Below are 17,443 nucleotides of genomic sequence, written 5' to 3' on the forward strand. Positions count from 1 at the left end.
AGTTCTGATGGACAAACAGCCCAGTTTTTGGTTCGACAAACTCTTATTCAGCGGGTTTGGTCACAGGTTTGTGTCTCATCAAGTGACGACAAACTCTGTGGTTGTTCCCAGACCCGAAAGTGACTCAATCAGAAGAACCGTTATGTACAGAGGAGCAAACGCCTGGAACTCCTTTCCTTTTAACGTCAGAAATACTAAGAGTAAACCACACTTTAAAGGGACTATACGGAGTTTCAAAATGTTAAAATTAAGTATTTTCATTCCCCTACATGTTCCGGCCATGTCCTAATGTGTAGACTGAGCCCAGCCCTGTCTCTAAAAGCCTGCACTGTCAATAAGAAAAGTGGACTTCAGAGCGCGTGACGTCATGCGTGTGCCCGAGCAGCTGCCGCAGGCGTCCATGTCTCCGCTCTAAGGAGGTCACTTTTGAACAGTGAGGATGGAGTCTGCGGAAAGCAAGAAGAGACCGGCCTCGAGCCCAGCGGAAACTCCATCACAGACCCCAAGAAAACACAAGAACGTGAAGCAACAACTTTCGATTAAGTGAAGTAAACTGGAGTCAGAGCGACGCAGGTCAAAGACCAGAGTCAGTATTGGAGCAGCTTTTCAGCGATAGCGCTAAGAGATGCTCTCGCTATGATAAAACACTCACCGTTAGCTTAGGTAAGACACAATTACAGGTTTACGTGAAAAATAATATCTTAAGCTAATAAATGTACAAGCTATCAGCCAGTAGCACGTTTTCAAAGCAGGTTTTGTGCAACTTCAGTGAATGTTGGTTCTGTTGAGTCATTGTTATGCTAGTTTGTTAGCTCTAATTATTAGAGAAATGTATAGTAGCTGTGTGGGTCTGCACAAGCAGCAGCTGCAATACTGTAAGTACTGTAAGCTAATTACTATATCTACAAACTGAAGTAGTAGTTTATGAGGCTTTTCAGGACAAAAACATCTCGATAACCCTTTATATAAGCATGAGAGTACAAAACGTAAACAGCTGCTCTACTTCAAGTTTCTAATGCAATGCTAACTTTTGGGCCTTAGGTTTTAGCTTTTTAAAATGTTTACTAGTGCATCGCTTATAATACACCTGTTGCCTACGTTTTATTTATACTTTGTCTACGTTGACAAAACGCACAAATAACACTTTATTACCTCAGTTCAAGTCATGTCTGCAAATCTGTGCAAAACGTGATGCAAATGCTGTTGTTTCTGTTTATCCGTACGTGTACTAGGATGTGCGCGTCATGCACGCAGTTACGCATTACACCTGAGGTGGCAGTAGCGAGTATAAAACTGAGAACTTCCATACAGCCCCTTTAAGCTGAAAGTAAAAGGTGAATGAGCTCAGTACATCTGAGCAGAGTCACCGTGTGTTATATGTGTCCTATGAGGCTGCGTGATTATATGAAATGTGAAACATTCATGGATTCTATTTTAACTGTTCTGTAATTTTATATTGTGTCAGGACCCCAGGAAGACGAGCAACCACTTGTGGCGCTAATGGGGATCCTAATAAAGAATAAAGAATAAAGAAGTTTTCTGTCATTTTATCTTTTCATATAAGAACAAGGTGTTTTATGCCTAAAAATGCCCCAAATTTCCCATCTTTTCAGCGACGAAATCTGAATAATGGACAGAGCTACATTCAAATGTCATTTTATTGATAAAGACTTTCTCAGAGGGGATTTTGGATTTTTTGTTTAGTTTTAAAGTAATTTTCGCCTTATTTTTTGACATTAAACTCAATAAATGGGGCTTAAGGGATTAAATAATAAAAAATCCCTCTGAAAAAACCTTCCAAATATTGTTCAGTCCAAGGCTGGAAAATGTGAAGTCTTTAGGTCCGACTGACGTGGTCATAGTGTCGCCACAATGACAGAAACATGTGTTTGGAGAAAAAGGCCCTTGAAATTGTGTTCTCCCATATAAGTCTATGGGGGAACATTGAATCAGCGCAATATTTAAACATGTTACTGTGAAGATTTGGTATATTTCCTGTTTCCGGGTGAAAGCTTGTATGTTCAGAGACAGATTTGTCCCAAAACCTGAAAACTGAAAAAACTGTAGTTTTGCCTGTAGTGTCTCCAGAGCTGCTCCTTTAGCAGAGAATTTAAGTGAGACTTTTTCAAACTGTCTGTGAAGTTTGGATGATTTTAGTCTCGTCTTTGGCAAAAACATGACTTTGACTGAAATGGAAAACAGCGTCGTCTCGGTCACGGCCTTTCCTGCCACACGTGGATCCCAAACATCCAAACAAACCCGTGTTTTCCCTGCAGCGTCTCGCCTCAGGTCGGATTTATTACCACCATTTCCCAGGTGGTTCACAACAGATCAGTGAAATGCTATTGTGATTTAAGGTCAGCACACACTACATGACTTTTCTAGTCGTAAACGATTTTATATAGAATGGGGGGTCCACACTACACGACCCCCCTCACTACACGACCCGACTCTGTGACTGCCTTCGACTAGACGCGACTCGAGAAGAATCGGCACGACTGAGAATTAGAGTGAAATCGGGCATAAAAGTCGTGTAGTGTGAGCTGACCTTTAAGCAGACTGTCAGTTTCGGTCAAATTAAAGAAAGAGGAAAGGACTGAGCAGGTGCTGATGATGGACATTTTGGATGAGACATTGATAAGCGAAAAATCAGATAAAAAGCTGGACTGCGAAAGACACCGTCTTATCACAAGTACATGGATACATCCTGAAAGGATGGCCTGCAGAAACTGATCCAAACCTGAAGCCTTTGAACCAGAGAAAAATGGAGCTCAGCGTAAGAGATGGCTGTGTTCTCTGGGAGCTCGTGTGGTTATCCCGACTAAAGGAAGAGAGGGGATGCTCAAATAGCTGCACCAAACTCACACAGGAATGACTAAAATGAAAGGACTGGCCAGATCATACATGTGGTGGCCAGGTATGGATCAAGAGATAGAGAAAACTGTTCAGGCATGTCATGAATGTCAGGCACATCAGAAAGCACCTGCCTCTGCATCTTTACATCCGTGGGAATGGCCGGAGTCACCGTGGTCAAGGATTCATGTGGACGACGCTGGACCGTTCCAAGGAGAAATGTTTCTCGTGATCGTGGATGCTCATTCAAAGTGGCTGGATGTGAACCCAACAAAAACAAGCACCTCCCAAGTCACTGTTGAAAAACTCAGACAGAGCTTTAGTATTTTTGGAATACCAAACATGCTGGTATCAGACAATGGGACTTGCTTGACAAGTGCAGAGTTTGAAGCATTCATGAAGCAAAATGGCATCAATCACTTGAGATCCGCCCCATTTCACCCATCCTCAAATGGACTTGCAGAGAGAGCAGTTCAAACTTTCAAAGAGGGGATGAAGAAGATGAAAGAAGGGACAATACAAACAAGGTTATCAAGATTCTTGTTTAGCTACAGGATTACACCTCACGCAACAGCAGGTTTGTCCCCACAGAACTCATGATGTCACGCAGACTAAGACCTGCCCTGGATTTGGTTGTTCCGGACGTGAAAACCAGAGTACAACAAAAACAGCTGAAACAGAAAGAGACACATGACACACACTGTAAAGAGAGAGGATTCACATCGGGAGATGACGTTCTCATCAGGAACTATTCCTATGGACAAAAATGGATTCCTGGTGTTATCCAAGATTCTTCAGGACCCCTGTCCTACACAGTTAGTGTTGGTGCTGGTCAAGTTGTGAAGAGGCAGGTAGATCAGGTCAGAGCCAGATTGTCCGATCCCGTGTTAAATGTTGAAAAAGAGAAAAGCTTAGTGTTTCCAGACACTGCTCCTCGTGTTGTTACACTACCTGAGTTAAACAAATCACAAATGTTAGAACAGAGTTCTAGTGCAGAGAAAGTGTCAGAGAAACCACCTGCCCCAGATATTCAGGTGACAAATGTTTTACCTGCTGAGCCAGAAATGAGACGTTCTACTAGAGAGAGACGTACGCCTCTCCATCTGAAAGACTTTGTTCATTGAAGTACCAGACTTATGTACAGCTTAGTTTGGACTAACTCATTTTTGTTTATTATTTTAATGTCTGCCCTATACGCATTTGTTTGAATTACCAAGAGAGGTTTTCAATGTTAACCAGTAGAGGGCAAACTAGCCTTATGTTACCTGCTGTAAGCTGTGTTCAGAGCTAGAAAAGATAGAAGAAGATATACGGAAGCAATGTGCTGCACTGTTCATACGTTCTGCAAACGCCCAGTAAAGATTTAACTAAACATTGAGATGTTGAGCAAAGTTATTTCGGCCACGATGCAACAACAACGAAGGAACAAGACGATGGAAACATTTATGATGAATCGACACCAGGACGTCGTCTGAAGTCATGACACACTTTATTTCACTCAAGGGACAAAGTTTACAACAAGACTGAAGGTCAGACTGTGCTTCTTCAGAGAGTTTCCATCTGATCTGAACAAACTGTTCTTCATCAGATCATAATATCAGATCAATGTAATAATATCAATAAGTCAAACAGATCAAAGCTCCAGGATCAGACGCCTGGAGAGTCTGAAGGACTTCACTTTCTTCTCTCTTTTTGTCTCCAGGTTCTTGATGGAGCTCAGACCTGTTCCTCTGAGCCGTGATCCTGAATCCTTCTGTTTATTCTCCTGGACTCAGACTGAGGCGTCTGATCTGGAGCTGATGAACATCATTATCTCCACCTGTGGAGAAGCAGAAATCAGGAATTATTTATTACAACTTATTATTATTCACAATAATTAATCTGGAAAGACAATGAAAAATAATAAAGTCTTTAAAACAGTTAAATCTCCCGTGTATCGGAGTGTGGGCTGGTGTGACTGAGGAAGACGGAGATAAACTGAATATGATGATTATTGAAACTAAACTCACTCCAGGTCTGTTTTTCATAAGGATATAACGTAATAACATGGTTAACACTTGATCTTCATAAATAACCTTTAATGATAGAATGGATTTAAGATTAAAAACTCTTTAAAACAAACTCCAACAGCCTCAGTGTTTTTACAAAATAGAAAATGTTCCAGGTTCAGAACAGTCTGATAAAGTCTGGACTCACTTCAGTGTCTCCAGTCGACAGTCAGGGCTCTGTTTGAGGACCAGGAGCTGCTTCAGGTCTGACTCACTCAGATCGTTATACCACAGGACGAGCTCAGTGAGATGTGAGGGGTTGGACTTCAGAGCTGAGGCCAGAGAGGAACAGCTGATCTTTGACAAACCACAGCTCCACAATCTGAATAAAATAAATACATAAATAAATAAAGTTCTTAAAGTCCAGAGATTAAACAGATCAAACAAACACAAAGACACATCTTGAATAATAGAAGTCATGAATTTAAACTGAAGAGTTAATCATTTAAAACAGCAAACTTTTCCACAAATTGTTTAAAGTGTAATTCTTTTCTAAAACTTTCTAAAATATAGTTTGAACAATACACACATCTTAATGTATAAAAAGCATAAATAGATGAAAATATTTCATTTATTTTGTGATTATTTTTAAAATGACATTTAACACATTGAGTGCCAACAATCCAGACCATTTTTCCTGATATTTGTAGCACCACAGTGTATTCTGTGTTAAAGTTATGGACACAGGCTGTGGCTCGTTTGAAAGCTGAGACTCTCAGCTCTCAGGAGGTGGAAACACTTTCATTCTACGTGTCTCGGTTCCTCAGAAATCCTAAGCTAAACAGAGGCTAGTTTGATCAAATATTGTGTGTTTTATGAAACACAACTGTCTCCCTCATTTCACTCTTCACTCTTCAAGAAAAGAACATGGACTATTGAGAATGTCTGGGCCTGAGTTTCACGTTGTTTGAAGAGAACATGGAGCTGAAATATTGTTACAAAAACACGTTGCCGAGGACGCGGTGGTGACTCGCAGTAAACAGCGCTCGCGTCTGACACAAGGTTTATGTTTAGATCATAAACTGTCGGCTTGTCGACCTCATTGGTCTGTGATTATGAGGCCGACGGATAAAAAATGCAAAAACGTTTTGTTTTCCTTTTTTCACTCAATGTGTTAATATATTCTAAAAGTCTATGGACTTGTCTATGTCTATGTGTCGCCATCTTCACTGTTTTGGTCACGGCCGGAGGAGTTTGATGGTAAATCCTAGCACAGAAGACGACACACAGAGCTCCCGCGCTATGATTGGCTCGTCTTGGTTTTGCCGGAGTCAGCGAGATTCAAATCACACAATTCCAGACTGTTTCCCCCATGAATCTGTGAACATGAGGATCAGTCTGACTCAGGCCAGGCTAAGACTGTCTCGTTTTGTAATAAAACAAACAACAACAAAAACTGCAAAACCACGTTTTTTTCTTTTTGGCACTCAATGTGTTAATATATTCTAAAAGTCTATGGATAAAACTTCTAAGTTCTTATTATTCTGGAAATTAATCATTTTTGTCTTGAGCCCTGACACAGAGACAGTGAACTGACCTGAGAATCTGCAGGCGACAGTCTGTCCTTTGCAGAAAACCACACAGATGAGACACTCCTGAGTCAGACAGGTCTTTGTTCTCACTCAAGTCCAGCTCAGTGAGATGTGAGGGGTTGGACTTCAGAGCTGAGGCCAGAGAGGAACAGCTGATCTCTGACAAACCACAGAACCTCAATCTGAATAAAGAATAAATGAAGTGATTAAGTCCAGAGTAAAGTCAGAGGAGTTTCTGTAGCTACAGCTGAACATCTGAGACTCTGGTTTGGAGCAGGACTCAGAGGTCGGGGGTAAATGCTGTAGTTTTTCAGACATGATCTCCTACACTTTACTTCACTCTCAGAGAACGGTTACGTCCCATCACTCAGTGATTAAAGGATGAGGAGAGTGGAGGATGGACGAGCGAGAGCCATCACAGACCTGACACTGACCTGAGAGAGGAGAGCTGACAGTGAGGACTCTTCAGACCTGCACTGACCTGAGAAAGGAGAGCTGACAGTGAGGACTCTTCAGACCTGCACTGACCTGAGAGAGGAGAGCTGACAGTGAGGACTCTTCAGACCTGGACACAGCGCAGACACTGAGGAGTCACTCAGGACATTTTCACTCAGATCCAGCTCTCTGAGATGGGAGAGGCTGGAGCTCAGCGCTGACGCCACCACTTCACAGTGAAGCTCTGAGAGTCTACACTGACCAAACCTGTAACAGATGTTAGAGCGACATGTGAGTGATTCTAACAGGCCTGTGAAGCTTCTGTCTGTGACTGAGGACTCACACAGCCTTCCTGCAGTTCCTCACCGCTGGGATCAGTCTCTGTTTACCCTGATCAGACGTCTTGTACTTGTTTAGGTCCAGCTCCTCCAGGACCTGCTCTGACATCTGCAGCATGTAGGCCAGAGCCGAGCACTGGATCACAGACAGTTTCTCCTTAGATCCACCTCCAGACTTCAGGAAGTCCTGGATCTGCTGCTGCACAGACTGGTCCTTCAGCTCCATCAGACAGTGGAAGATGTTGATGCTTCTGTCAGGAGAGATTTTCTTTGTGTTCATCTTGTTAAGATTCTTAATGACTTCTGTGATTTCTGATTGATGGATTGGACTCAGCAGAGCTCCTAAAAGTATGTGGTTGGACTCCAGACTGAGGCCATGAAGGAACCGCACAAACAGGTCCAGGTGGCCGTTTGGACTCTGCAGGGACTTTTCTACAGATTTTCTGAGGAACTCATTTGGACTTAGTCTGGAGACGGTTCTTTCACTTCCATAAAGAAACTCCCTGACCACCTCCTGGTTGTTCTTAAAGCAGTGGTGAAGGTAAACGGCTGCCAGAAACTCCTGCACGCTCAGGTGGATGAAGCAGTAGACTGACTGGTTGAAGACACTCTCTCGTTTGAAGATCTCAGTGCAGAGTCCGGAGTAGACCGAGGCCTCGCTCAGGTCCAGACCCACCTGCTCCAGGTCTTCTTGGTAGAACATGATGTTTCCTGTCTGCAGATGCTCAAAGGCCAGTCTCCCCAGCTTCAGGAGCAGCTCTGTGTCGGCCTCTGTCAGCCCCCAGGTCTCAGACCTGACCTCTTTTTGTGTCTGTCCACTCTTTTCCTGGTTCTTAGGGGTTTGTTTCCTCTTGGGCCTTACCTTGTGTACAAAAGCCTTCCACAAAGTCTTCTTGATTGTCCTGTCTTTAGGGTTAACTGTAGAATGATGGGGCATAGTAATTGTTTTCTTTTCCACACTGTCCTCAGATCTGAGTTCCTGAACAAAGGCCTTCCTCAAACTCTTCTTCTCTCTGTCATCAGACCTAACTGCATCATCGTGAGTTGTTCTAAGACTTTTGTCCTCTGTTCTAACCTGAACTGCAGCTTGGTACTTCTTCTTCCTGTGCGTCTGCACCAACAGGAAGTGTGCGTACATGTCTGTGAGGGTCTGGGGCAGTGGTCCGCTCTGATGGCTTCTCAACACGTGGTCCAGGACTGTGGAGGTGATCCAGCAGAAGACTGGGATCTGGCTCATGTTGTGGAGGCTGCGGGAGGTTCTGAGGTGGGACAGGACTGTTTGAAGCTGCTCTTCATCTGAGAACCTCTTCCTGAAGTACTGCTCCTTCTGTGGGTCAGTGATGAAGCCCCTGACCTCCGTGACCCTGTGCACGCACCGCGCTGGGATCTGATGGGCCGCCGCTGGGCGGGAGGTGATCCATATAAGGGCGTGAGGAAGCAGAGCGCCTCTGATGAGGTTCACCAACAGTACGCCCACCTCTGACCTCTGTGTGACCTCAGAGATGAGCTCACAGCTGAAGTCCAGAGACAGTCTGCTCTCGTCGAGGCCGTCAAAGATGAACAGGAGTTTACAGACGGACAGAGTGTGGGCTGTGAGCGTCTGTGGGGCAGAGAAACACAACAGCACCAACATTTCAAACCAATCTCTTTCTCTACAGGAGCAATTTTAAATCGTAGAGATGTGGAGCTGGTGTCTGAGGGACTGCAGTGTTTCAAATGAATACAATATTTCTATATTTGTGTGGCTTCTGACTCAGGTGTGGTCTTAAGGCTGCCAACCTTCTCAGGTTCATCTAATGTATTTTGTTCTGAATATACGGTGCTGGGCATCTGGAACATTCATCTGACGAAAGATAATCTTTGTACCTACGGTGTTTCTCTCTCTGCCTCTGTCAGCACAGTAAAGCTTTCATCTCCATCTGGTTTATAAAGTGCATTTCTTTCCCGTGACAATGATCACCTGCTTCCTTTTTGGTTTCTATGAAGCGTGTGCGAGCGGCTGCTTTAATGACGAACAGTTAATATGGAAGATGGCGGCTGGAACGGAGTGCACCGAGACACCTCAGATCTATGAGTGTTGATGGAAAGCTTATTGTGGAAGAGGAGTTTCTGAATTTAAACATCTCCCGGAGCAACTGTTCAATCCATCAGAAATGGAAAGAGTAAAGCACCACTGTGAACTTACCAAGACACGGCTGTTCACGTAAACTAACAAACTGAACAAGGAGAGCACCGGTCAGAAATGCAACCAAGTGCCCCAAGATAACTCTGGAGGAGCTGTGAAGTCCTGCCGCTGAGCTGGGGGAAACTGTACATGGGACAACTATAAGTCTTATCTACACAAATCTGGCCTTCATGGACGAGTGGAAGAAGAAAGACATTATTGAAAGGAGGCCATAAGAAATCCCGTTTGAAGTTTGCTAGAAGTCATATGGAGGACACAGCTCCATGTGGAAGAAGGAGCTTTGGTCAATTTTTTTAGACAAAAATTGAACTTTTTGGCCCAGATGCAAAACGTTATGTATGGAGCAAACCTCATCGTCCTGAGTGCACCATCCCCAGTGTCAAATATACAGGGGGGAGCATCATGCTGTGGGGCTGCGTTTCCTCAGCGGGGACTGGGGAGACTGTAAGAATAGTTGGGAAGATGGATGGAGCCAAATACAGAGACATTTTGGAGGAAAACCTGCTGAAGTCAGCAAGAGAAATGAGGCTGGGGCGGAGATTCACCTTCCAGCAGGACAATGTGTAACACGGGTGGGAAATATGCTATATTTCCTTTAATGTCATTCCCTTACATTACCTGCGCTGTCCCTACGTTTAGTCTCGCGAGCGTAGCGTCACCCGCTCACGTGACTCGTTGCAGCCTATCGCGCTCTATATTATCCAGCGTTCCAATATGGCTGACAGGTGCGGTGGCTAAGCCTCGGGGGAGTTCGAAGCCGGTATGTTTTAAAGTTCTCGTTTACCTGCAGATCGCGATGACAACTGTCCAACATTTTACAACTAATTGCTAACTTATAGGTGCCGACCATCAGGGCTGATTCGTGACGAGAGAGTGTGTCGATGTTATGATATTAAGCGGAGTTGGTGAGTGAATTTGTTGCTACTGTTAGCTACTAGCCGCCCCTATGTATTCCTTATGGGCGGGTTAGCAGGGTTAGCATTGGACTTTAAACTCCGTTTTCCTCCATGTCTCTGAATTAATTTAAATTATATTTATGTCGAGTCTTTATTTTATGTATGTACAACTGGTGTCTAAGTCCTGTGGCTGTTTAGGGTCATCTGAACTTTTTATGCTAAGGAAAAGACAATGAATGAACACTGCCGCTGGTGCGCACCGGTAGTTACACCTGTCATAATGACATTTGTGTTGCTTATTTTTGTATAGTCTTTTGTATACATAAAATATGGTTGATTGTATTTAGTATTGCTAATGCGAGCAGTAGTAGTTGTTTATTGAAGTTAAATAGATAATGATTATTTTTAATGTGCGCACAACGATCGAACTCAGGGTCCTGTTTTTTACGCAGGCCAGGTCCCTAAGTCTTGGATGGCGAGCTGTAGATAGGCCTCGAGCCCGAGCCCAACGATCTCCACCTGCTCTGTTCGGGCCGGTAGGCGGCTTATAACCACACCCCCTTGCCTCGCACCTCACTACTCTGCGGCCTTTGCATTACCTCATGAACACTATCACCATAAACCGAACTCTCACTACGAACTGTCATACTTCAATCTCCAATCCGTGGCCGTATGAACTGTGCATTTGAACTGTCCCACATGAACTTTCATCACATTTGATGTTTACGTTTTGTTTGTGTCCATTTGAATGGCCATTCCTGTCCATGTGTTTTTGTCCCAAGTGTCTGTTTTTTATGTCCACTGTAAATAATAACAACATTTATAAGCAGATATCAGTCTCCGTCCTATCTCTCCGAGAGCCGTACTCTAGACTTCTGATTAGCCCAACAGTAAGAATTATTTCAGCTTAAGTACCTGTTACAAATGACTCGAAGCACAAAGATTAATCTACAATGGAATGGTTCAATAAAAACATATTAATGTGTTAGAATGGCCCAGTCAAAGTCCTGACCTAAATCCTATTGAAAATCTGTGGAATAATCTGAAAACTGCTGTTCACAAACGCTCTCCTTCTAATGTGACAGAGCTTGAGTTGTTTTGTAAAGAGGAATGGGCTAAAATGTCAGTCTCTACATGTGCAAATCTTGTAGAGTCAAACCCCAAAAGACTTGTGCTGTTATTGCAGTAAAAGGAGGTTCCACAAAGTATTAATTCATGCTGTATGATACTTATGCACGCCCCACTTTTCACTTTTCTATTTTTTGAAAAATAACAGAATCATGTATCATTTTGCTTTCACTTCACAGTTGTCTGTTACTTGTGTGTGAACTTTCAGTAAAAAAATCAAAATCAAATCTTCATGTTTAGGGTTGTAAACATGACAAAATGTGCAAAAGTTCAAGGTGTATGAATACTTTCGAGAGGCACTGTATCTATCGATCTATCGATCTATCGATCTATCGATCGTCATGGTTTACTCCCTGATTCGTTACTGTCAGTCACTCTGGTGCCTGACATCAAGAAAAGGCTGGCAAAGTTGGGAGCCTGGACAACTGCAGGCCAATAACTTTATCGAGAGTCAAATCAAACGTTTTTGAGAAAATACTGCTAGTTTGTGAAAACATCTCGAGGCCGATATGTAACTGCACAGATAAATTATACTTATTAAATATAAACTGACAAACTCCTCATGAAGGTAAAGCTTTCTCTAAATGAGAGTGACCTGTGGATCCAGCGCTGGATGGAACACTTGGATCAGCTCCATCAGACTGTAGCGCCCCCTTCTGACCAGGTTCATCTCTCTGAAGGACAGTGGCACCACCAGCTGCAGCTCCTGGTTCTCTGAGCCCTGGGCCCAGTCCAGACAGAACTTCAGGACTGAGAAGGTCTTCCCCACTCCAGCCACGCCCACAGTCAGCACGGCTCTGATGGAGCCCTGCTGCAGCGCCCCCTGCTGCTGCTCAGGGGGCAGAGCTTTAAAGATGTCCTGGCACCTGATGGTGATCTCCTGGACCTGCTTCTTCTTGGACTGTGTCTCCAGACTCCTCTCCTCAGGTTGGGCTCTGGCCTCTTCACTGAGGCCCTCTGTGATGTACAGCTCAGTGAAGATGCTGTTCAGAAGAGTTCTATCTCCTGATTCTTCACTTCCCTCTGTCACACTCTCACATCTGCTGCTCAGGCTCTGCTTATGGTCCTTCAGAACCTTGTGGAGACCTTCACCTGGACACAGAGGAGGAGACACCTGTTAATGTTGATGAACAGGTCTCTTATTCCCTGCTGTAGTTGATGAGTCTCAGACTGAGCAGACTCACCTGGTGCAGGGCCTTGAACCCCCTGATCAGGACTGTTGCCTGTGTCTCCACACTGAGGCCAGGCGTCCTGCTCTGACTCTGTTTCTCTGTGACACAAACACACAGCACTGAGCACGTCTTTAACATCTCACAAGTTACAATCACAAATATAAAGCACAGTTTAGCTGCTGAGACTCTGTGTTCAGGTCAGATCTTACTGTGAGTCTGGAGCAGGTTCAGGACTGAAGATTGGAGGGAAGTCTTTAGACATGTCACTCTTCATGGACAGAGCCGACACTGAGGCTTTGGATCGGCTTCTGTGGAGAGAAGATCAGGTTCTTCAGCCTGAGAAGTGAAGCTGGATTCATGCTGAGCTTCAGGAGTGAAGTGTGCGTGTGCAGGTGATGCTGAGGTCTGAGGCTGATCAAAGGGCAGAGCATGAGACCAACAACATTCTTTTACTGACGTCTGAAATACTGTCAGCTCCACTTATGGACGAATAGAGTCATGGGCGTGTCCTCGTCCCAGTGGAGAAAGACTCACCGTGACTGAACATCGTGTAGTGTTTTAAATGTGCCACAGAGATCAGGTTTGAAATGACTTGATCTGCAGACGGCAGTAAAGATCTGGCCCAGCAGCTCTGAGGAGCAGACCACGGGCTGCAGAAGAGTCACTGAACAAACATTTGACTCACACACAGGTTATAAAGTGTAACAGCCTGGTGTCGCTCACTGAAATGACGAGTTTCATTTGATTTATTCATCCAAACTCTTGCATTAAACCTGAAAGTCTGTCACCCTGTCACTGTCCTCATGTTACGCTTTACAGCTCCTTGTTTTTTTAAAGTCTTTACTGCTGAACAAAGATCAGAACAGATGGATTGACTTGGAGGAGCTGTGGATCCTGAACTCTCACATTTGGATATCCTCAAATTAAGCCGACTCTGCACTTCAAGACCTTTGATTGTGGAAAACTTATAAACAAACGGAAGAAAAACTCTGTCACTTCAGTGTTATTTCAGGAGATCATTTCACTCCACATTAGGTTTATTTCTCACCGTGAGTCTGAAGCAGGTTCAGGACTGAAGACTGGAGGGAAGGTTTTAGACTGGTCACTCTTCATGGACAGAGCCGACACTGAGGCTGTGGATCTGCTTCTGTGGAGAGAAGAATAATCTGGTTTTGCTTTGTCTGTTAAGGTCGATAACAAACGGCTGTAGATCTGCCCTGGTGTTTCTGCTTCCCTTTACTACACAGTATGAAGTCTTTCTCACCGTGAGTCTGGAGCAGGTTCAGGACTGAAGGCTGGAGGGACACCTTTAGACATGTTACTCTTCATGGACAGAGCGGACACTGAGGCTGTGGATCTGCTTCTGTGGAGAGAACAATCATCTCGTTTTGCTTTGTCTCTAAACACATTTGTCTTTGAAGGAGGTGAAAGTCGATGAGAAACGACTGAACTCACTTTGTCCCACAGAGCTGTGGCTCAGTGCTGCCCTCTGGAGGCTTTGCTTTTCCTTCTGCCATTTCCTCAGAGTCTCGTCCTGGGGGAGAATCAGAGCCTTTAACACAGAGATAAACCTCATCATGTGAACGCTGAGTTTATTTCACTCCCACTTCAAACTAGTAGAAAAGATATGAACATCTATCAAACAGTGAGTTTTCTGTTGGATTTTCAGTGACCTCAGGCCTTTGACTCAAGAGACCATTCACTGCTTTCAAATAAACTAGACCGGTTTGGTGTCGGGGGGTTAGCAAGTGACACAAATCAATATGTACATTAATAACATCAACTCAATGGAGGCAACAATAACCCACGGTGTCCCTCAGGGCTCCATTCTGGGACCTAAACTATTCATTATGTACATTAATGATATCAGTGAAGTCCCTAGCAAAGTACAATGGATCCCATTGGCTGATGACACAGTTTGTCCTGTTCTGAAAAAGACCTTGAGCTGCTTTTGAACACAGTAGGAACTGAACTGTGGAACTATGGGAGAATCCCTATAAAACTAATATACAGCCTACTTTCTTACTACAAAAGAAAGTGATTAGAGTGATCAGCCATGCAGAAAACCTCACTCCAACAAATCCACTTGTTATCAGATTAAATATCTTCAAACTGCAGGATCTTGATGATGTTTACGCAGCAGTCGTGATGTTGATGTTGATGAGATGTTTCAAATAAGAGAATCCAGATACAAATCGAATAAGTGACCCAGGAGAAGTGGCCCAGGCATTTAACCATTACTTTGTAGATTCTGTGGCTAATATTGTAAGTTGTTTTGCACCAGACACCTCAAATAGTATCACTTACTCTGTGGATGAAAGTGTACCTGTTCTCAGTGTAATGAGTGTCTCGGACAGTGACGTTTTACAGTGTATTTCATTCTCTGTGGCTCTCTACAACGACATATATCTTTGGTGTGGACACTGTGATGCTTAAAGAGTTACGTACTTCACTCACACGACCCATTGCTAAGATAATCAATCCTTCTTTGTCGCAGGGAATGTTTCCAAGTATATGGAAATCTGCTGTTGTTGTCCCAGTATTTAAAAATGGTGACCCTCTGTCTTTGGCTAATTACAGACCCATAAGTATACTTCCCATAATGTCCAAAGCACCTCAACACCACCTCTTTTGCCCGACACCCGCTGCAGTTTGGCTTTGGAGCCAGTTACTCGACTGAAACTGCCACTTGCTTCTTTATCGAGAACATCCGAGGGTTGTTGGACGAGGGCGGGGTTGTTGGTGCCGTCTTCCTTGACTTACGAAAAGCGTTTGATACAGTAAATCACAACATCTTGCTGACTAAATTACACAACAGGTCAGACTGCAAAGCTGCCAATCTTCTGCCCTGCCTGTAATGACCGGTGAGCCTCAAGGGTCAATCCTGGGGCCTTTATTGTTCTCACTTTACATCAACGACCTCCCGTCCCAGATGCCCAGATGTCTCTATGACACAGTGCTATATGTTCATGGCAGCAGTGCTTCCCAAGTGGCTGAAAAGCTCACCCAGGCCATGGTTCACATCACCGCATGGCTGAAGCACTCCTGCCTACAGTGAAATACATCCAAAACAGTATCCATGCTTTTCACTAAGTCCCACACGAGTCGTCTTGAGGAGCCTGATGTTCGTGTGTCAGACTGTGACCCAGTATAAATACCTTGGTGTCATTTTGGACTCAAGACTCACATTCAAACCACATGTAAAAATGATCAGTAATCGCATCAAGTTTACCCTCAGCAACTTCAGACACATCCGGCACCAAATGTCAACACAAGCAGCAAAAATGTACATGCACTCAATGATCTTTTCACATTTAACAAACTGTTTAACCGTCTGGTCACATGTCAATGTCACAACCCTCAAACCCATCCAGTCCCTGCACAAACGCACCATAAAAACACTCTCATGTCATCACTGTCACTATTACAAAAGCATCGTTTACTCAGCTGGGAAAACATGGTCAAATACTCTCATCTCTGCCTCATCTCTAAAATAATACATGGTTTGTCGTCACCTCCACTCAGACAGTTCATTCACACCGGATCAACAGAACTCAGGAGAACCAGAGCAGCAGCGAGGGGCGACTGCCTCATCCCTCTGAGGAAAAGCCTCTTTGGTCAAACCACCTTCTCTGTCCAAGCTGCCCATGAATGGAACCTCAGCCCCACAACAATTAGGAATATTAATACATAAAACTCATTTAAAACACAGTTAAACAAATGTCTCATTGAGAATCAGAGCGTTCAGCACTGACAGGATCGTCTCTCCTGCCCCCTGCTGGCCTCACCTCTGCTGCCCCCTGCTGGCCTCACCTCTCCTGCCCCCTGCTGGCCTCACCTCTCCTGCCCCCTCATCTCTCCTGCCCCCTGCTGGCCTCACCTCTCCTGCTGGCCTCACCTCTCCTGCCCCCTCACCTCTCCTGCCCCCTGCTGGCCTCACCTCTCCTGCCCTCCTGCTGGCCTCACCTCTCCTGCCCCCTGCTGGCCTCACCTCTCCTGTAATAGTCTTGTTCTTGTGTATCATGATTGGTTTGCGATATTGAGAGTGTTATTTTCTGTTTTCTGTTTAAATATTTTATTATATTGCATTTTAATGTGTATAATTGTACTTTTACTCCCTTCAGGAGGACACACAACAACTGTCCTGGGACGACAGATGAAAAACAGCCCTTAGGCTAGTTTGTATATTAATATGCACTGTCCCTATAATAAATAAATACAAATAAATACAACCTCAGAGGAGCTGATCTGATACAAGAACACAAAGAGGAGGAGATCTATTACCTATTCACCTGTTACACTTAAGGCTTACGACTATTTTTACCTGAGACTGGACGAACAGGAAACAGTGGGAGCGGCTCAGCAGTTCAGCTCGACTACATTCCTCATCACACTCCTTCACACGCACTTTGCCTCCTCACAGGTTCAGACACGTATTTGCTCTGTTTATAAGAAGCATTTACACACATTACACTGACACAGCTCTAATAATGCACTCATTATGACTCAATGAACCTTGACTTAAGGCCAAACACCAAATGTGCTCTGGTGTGTGTTATTGTGTATATGATGCAGTGATGAGTCTGTAAACTGTAGCTCTGTCTGATTCCAAAGCCTCACCTGAGTGTGGGCTCTGAAGCGTCTCCTCTGTCCGACTCTCCCTGGTTTCTGCTCGGTTTGGAGATTACAGGACCGTCCCGTCATCTCCCCTTCAGCCGCACATTTGTGACACTGCGGCGGAAACACCTGCTCTTTACCTGAGGACAAGCCCCGCCCTCTGTCACCACAGCCACACACTTAACCCTTAAGGCACAGGCTGAGGATCACTGACACTGAGATCAGAAGGAAATGTGGAT

At 44.3% G+C, this 17,443-nt stretch overlaps 2 protein-coding genes and 1 long non-coding RNA gene across 3 annotated transcripts in view; 1 reads left to right on the top strand and 2 right to left on the bottom strand.

Annotated features, from left to right (window-relative positions):
• LOC306981095 (NACHT, LRR and PYD domains-containing protein 14-like) overlaps window positions 1-17,443 on the bottom strand; it is a gene marked incomplete at both ends in the record, with an annotated part of 347,014 nt that overhangs the window by 256,483 nt on the left and 73,088 nt on the right. The gene's annotated exons all lie outside the window — the stretch shown is intronic.
• LOC306980696 (protein NLRC3-like) lies at window positions 4,663-13,134 on the bottom strand (the record flags this gene model as incomplete). The annotated part of the gene is made up of 6 exons (XM_079580124.1): window positions 4,663-4,672; window positions 6,962-7,135; window positions 7,212-8,000; window positions 8,301-8,776; window positions 12,056-12,507; window positions 13,122-13,134. 6 exons carry the CDS (start codon window positions 13,132-13,134, stop codon window positions 4,663-4,665), a joined length of 1,914 nt encoding a protein of 637 aa, XP_079436250.1.
• On the top strand, window positions 9,953-10,786 carry LOC306980395. The gene is made up of 3 exons (XR_013794019.1): window positions 9,953-10,151; window positions 10,231-10,296; window positions 10,740-10,786. It is a non-coding gene; the product is annotated as an uncharacterized lncRNA (long non-coding RNA).

This window comes from Gobius niger (assembly GCF_951799975.1).
Source record: "Gobius niger genome assembly, chromosome: 21".
Taxonomy (NCBI): Eukaryota; Metazoa; Chordata; class Actinopteri; order Gobiiformes; family Gobiidae; genus Gobius; species Gobius niger.